This window comes from Suillus paluster (assembly GCF_016628075.1).
Source record: "Suillus paluster strain FC165 chromosome Unknown EDB91scaffold_273, whole genome shotgun sequence".
Classification (NCBI taxonomy): domain Eukaryota; kingdom Fungi; phylum Basidiomycota; class Agaricomycetes; order Boletales; family Suillaceae; genus Suillus; species Suillus paluster.
In genome coordinates this window covers 1-5,243 of record NW_024537833.1, presented here as the reverse complement: position 1 = coordinate 5,243, position 5,243 = coordinate 1, and the positions used below count along the sequence as shown (strand labels likewise).

Genomic DNA, 5,243 nt, shown 5'->3' with positions numbered 1-5,243 from the left:
CCGATTGTCCTGTCATTAGCAATTTGACAGGAAGTTTGCCAGAATTGGAATTTTTCAAAGTGTAACTGGGCAGAAACCTGGGCTGATGGAAGGTGCCAATATTCACACTGATAGAGAGTCCGTTTCGCAGAAGGGCCTGGAGTTGCAGACTCTTTGCCTAAAGACACATCATGTTCAAATACTAACATCACAGATTCTCCAGATTGGAAAGCCAATTTGAGTGAGCTTATCATGGCCATCACCACTCCACTCGTGGTGTGGGCCAAGCACAACCAAGGGCATCTGGGACAGCTTCTTGCTGGTAGGTTCACAAGTCACAAAACCTTCTGGTTCTTGTAACATCATCTGGTCTCTGATGTAGTCACTGTGTCAAGTCCCTTGCAGCTCAGTAAAGATGACGACAATAAAATGCAAGCTACAAACTGTGGGAGCATGACTCCAGTTTGTTTTACAATGAGTTCCTTCACAATGCATGGTCCACGACGACCATAGGGATCGTTCGCAAGCTGGTCTAGCACAAGTTGGCGCTTGGTAACATCTGGCAGTTGGGCTGCTGTCACATGGCTGCCAAATAAGCCCAATTCTCGTCTACGGCGAGCAACTGTTGCTTCACTGATTCGTTGACAATGTTAATGGTTAACTAGTTGAAGGTACCACTAGCAGGCTCACCTCATTTTGATGCTATGTTCAGCTTGCAATAACTTGCTTATGAGTTTCCGGTCTGAAATGTTCCGTTGGTGGTATTCATCAAGAAGGTTCACAACCTTTTGGTCACCCTTGAGGGCTGAGGTCTGACCTAACTGAGTTGCATTTGAACTGCAATGTAGCATGAAAGACTTATGACAATCTTTGTGTTGGTTTTGTCCACTGAGGTTTGGTGGATGGCATGTATAATACCCATCCTCAATTTCATCCGCACTTTCTCTCAGATGCCTTTGTCAGCAGTGACATCAGCTAAAAGTCTGCCTTGCCCATTGTTGACCACCAAATTGGACCGGTACTTCAAGCCCATGAGTTGTTTACTATACCGCAAGACACTCAAGCAACAGCAGCTGTGAATCTCTTCTGGCATGGCTGCCAGGGACTGCCAGTGTTTGCCATCCCATCAACCAATCACCAGGTTCATGTTAGTTGTGGTGATTGAGCACCTCATGGTGCGAGTTATTTGTGTTATGATGTTGCTTCCTCTATTGGACTCTCACTTAGCATGTGATGTGAATTCCTTACTTACTTAGGCAGTGTTTACACTTATTTACATAGACTCGCCCATAGGTAGCAAGTCCTGTGTTGGTTGCTCTTTAGCAACTGACACTGGACTATAGGTATAGTACACTCATTAGTTTACACAACACAATAGCAACTGACACTGGACTATAGTCCTGTTCACTCTCATTAGCTCACTTGTGACTTGGTTCACTTGGTTATTCTAACAGTACTTGGGTAAGGGGCGCAGCGCACGAGCTAAAGCCCTTTGAGTAACCTTTCCCTTGAGCACGATCTTAACAGACACCCGCACTTCACTTAGTTCAAGTGGTCAACAACTCCAGGGATCCCACTGAACATGAGCCTCCTCCAAATGCACCCGACAACAGGAATCCTGCAAACTGTCACCTAATACCCATTGCAAAGCCCCCCAGCATGACTCACTCGCAGCATTTCTTCACCATAGCAATGAGGATCAATGTGTGTGCGATGCAGATCACTGGCGACATGGAGTTTCACCTCTTCATGGCCATGCGAGAGGAGTTCAAGTGGGTGTCTTTCACGATGACACCAAGACAGCAAGCACCTTACACAATGGTCAACAACAGTCACATATCAGAGCCCCAAACAGGAGCGACAGGCAAGAAGCCAGGGATTGAAAGGCTTTGGAAAGTGATAAGAGAATAAATGACCCAGCGTGTGACTGTCAATAATAGTCATATGTGTCATATACCTGATCTGGCCGCTCTGATATTGATATCCACTCCACTTTCCAACCCCCTCTGCTCCATCCATCCTCCACTCCGTCCAATCACAAGTCCGCATTCCGCCCTACGCTTCCACTCGACCGCTCAACCGGTCCCCTTCCATAACCTCTCCATTCAACTGGATCTCTTTCCTCTTTTAGATATATACTTTCCCCTTCGGTACATAGACCCTTACTTCTGGATCACCAGTAATTCCTATTACCGCCTGATCACTGATTCAACGTGTACATATTGATATCCACTCCGACTTATGTCTTCACCTGTGTAAAGCACTTACAAACTATATCCTTGGTACATAGCTTTACAACATAGTTATCCTGGTCACTGCCTCATACATAGAAGTATATAACATATCATGTACTTAGATAATTTCCTCAGTCTTAATATTACTTGTCTTCTCGCAGTTACCTCTTGTGAGAATTCTCAGTAGGACCTTGCCTCCTCTGGACACAAGTCTCAACTTGTTGTCACCTCTGACCCTCCGACCCTCCACTCCGACTTAGAGCCATGCTCTAAGTCTTTCCCTCATACTCCGCCCCTATCAAAATATTCTCCCTTGTCCCTCCACATTGTCCTCCGCCTTCCCCGCCCCTACCAACATTTCCCCCTGCTCCTATCCACACTCTTCATCACTCCCCACCTTCTCCGCTCCGCTCCTAGTCAGCCCACCACTAGTAGCTCTTACTCCCAGACTGTTAAGACCATGCTCGGGGTAAAGCGGAGTCTGGGGGGCTTGGCTTCAGCTCGTATGCTGTGCCCCTTACCTGAGTACGTGCCCCTAATTTCGGGATGTAGTCCAATGTGAGTTCTATGGGTTCCGACAGGACGTCAGAATGGGGATCCTCTGAAGGAGGACCATCAGACTACTAGGTGAATGCGGGAAAGTTGGGCAGGGGTTCCACCCGACAGGAGAGAGGCGGGGGACTACTGGGGTTGGAACCCACAGTAGGAATGGAGCGGGAGGAACTGCTCAGATGAAGTCCGAGGCAGAGCGGAACGGAAGGGGCGGATATGAGGGAGTGCAGGGATCGGATCTGATGCGCGGGAAAGTGCAGCTGATGCACGGGGAGTCGGATGAGCGGAGGAACGGGGGGATGGAGGAACAGTGGAACCCGCAGGATAGCAGAACCCACAGAATAGCGGAACTCGTGGAATAGCGGAACCCACGGAATAGCAGAACCAGCGGAACCAGTGGGACAGAGGAACAGGGAAGCGGGGAAGCGGAGGGTTGGAGGATCAGAGGACAGCCGACCTAGGGAGTCAATCCCCTAGGCCGGGGGACAGGAGTTTTGACTTGGGAAAGACTTTTAAGTCAAAGGACAGAAGAGCAGGGCTTAGAAAAGGTAATATTCAGACTGAGTATCTACAGACAGATGTACATATGTTTATATACTCTAAGTAATTAGCATAGCATAGCAGGAGGCTATGTGCTGAATGTACAGGATAAGAAGATGACTGAGACATACGAGAATAAGGCTCGGAGAAAAGTATGTATGCGACGGATCAATAATCACTAGGGTATAGGGATTACCGGGTACCCGAAAAGCGGAACTATGATACTAAACGGGGATAGGACCAGTTGAGTGGTTCCTAGTCTAGGGGTGGACCGGTGACGCGGTCAGATGGATTAATAGTTGGGTGGGACAACACAAGCAGAACCGAATGGGTCGGAAAAGCAGAGGGAGTAGGAGTAGGGTTGGGCGGACTGATAGGGCGGAGGAGCGGAACCCCCAGATAGGGTCGGATGGAAGGGGTATGGGGTCGGAGGACATAGTGGTAATGTCAGAAAAGCAGAACGGAGTCGGGTGGGAGGTAGCAAGGCTAATCCTGCTGAGATGCACTTTGTGCATTGTCGGGGAAGGAGGAATGAAGCAGATGGGGAAACAGGGGGTTGGACCAGGGGTGGGGATGTTGATGGGTGGTATTGGAGGTGCTTGGATCCAGTATATGACACCGACCCTCAAAGCAGACCAAAGCGGTCCACTTGTCCTACCGTCGGACAACGTCGGACCCACTCCAAATTCGGGGCACATACTCGGCTAAGGGCGCAGTGCAAGAGCTGAAGCCAAGCCCCGACCCCTCTGCTTCCTGAGTTGGCACGGTACCTAACAATATGCCTATGAGGTGTGAAACACAAGAATCATCCATGACGCGATGCCAGAGCAACAGCTTAGAGCCCTGAAAAGGAGCCATGGCAGCGAGAAAGGAATTGAAATGGATGGAAGAGTTAGAACAAAGGAATTAACCCAGCATGTGACTGTCAACGACAGTCATACACCTATGAGGTGCTAAACACGAGAATCATCCAGGACACAATGCCAGAGCAACAGCTCAGAGCCCCAAAAAGGAGTAACGGCAAGGAGACAGATGTAGAAAGACACATAAGTGGAGAGACGAAAAGCAAAAGTTGGAAAAAAACACAATTTCAACCATCACATGATATTCACATGCTCCAAGAACAAACATGACTTACTGTAGCTCAGTCGCCGGCTGCAGTGGTGCACTTAGGACAGTCTGTATGACTGTGTCTATGTGAGTGTAGATAGAATGTGAATATCAGCAGTATGTAATATAGGAAGATCTTATGGAGCATGCATGTATCCATGAGGGAGCAGGTATTTTCCTCCGCTGTTGCTTGCACTTCATGCACGTGGTCTTCATCTTGGTATCTAGCCACCTCCTACCATGGTACTGCTTTCCATCGGCATGAAAGATCATGTCATGAGCAAAGGCACCACAAGATTCATTGGAACATCTAGAGTACACCAATATGTGGGTATCAATGACATGTTCTTGGGTATTGTCGGGAAGAGTCCAAATTTGCACAAACAACAACATGATTGGGGTACTGTTCAGGGCATGCTTATCCTTGCCGAATGATTGTAGTAGTGCCGTCCATGGGTCCATATCATATATGTATACATTTTCAACAAAGCAATCAAGTGCTGGGACAACAAGCAAATCCACAGTGTATGTCATATACCTGATCCAACTGCTGCGTCAATATTAATATCCGCTCCACCTGATGTCCTACTTCCCCCGCTCTCCTACCACCTCCGCTCCATTCACCCTCCACATGGCCCAGTCAGCTTCTGCATCCGCTCCTACGGCTCTGCTCAACCGCCTCGTCGGTTGCCTTCCACATCATCCATTCTACTGTAAATCCTCTTGCCCCATTTAGGTACATACTGTTAGTTGTGGTGATTGAGCACCTTATGGTGCGAGTTATTTGTGTTATGATGTTGCTTCCTCTATTGGACTCTCACTTAGCAT

At 48.3% G+C, this 5,243-nt stretch overlaps 1 protein-coding gene across 1 annotated transcript; it reads right to left on the bottom strand.

Annotated features, from left to right (window-relative positions):
• Positions 1-282: 282 nt before the first annotated feature.
• On the bottom strand, positions 283-779 carry EDB91DRAFT_1025807 (uncharacterized protein; the record flags this gene model as incomplete). Its single annotated transcript, XM_041312631.1, has 3 exons — positions 283-364; positions 424-612; positions 670-779. Coding segments are annotated over 3 exons (381 nt in total), but the record flags the coding sequence as incomplete, so codon positions are not given.
• Between the last annotated feature and the right edge of the window lie 4,464 nt (positions 780-5,243).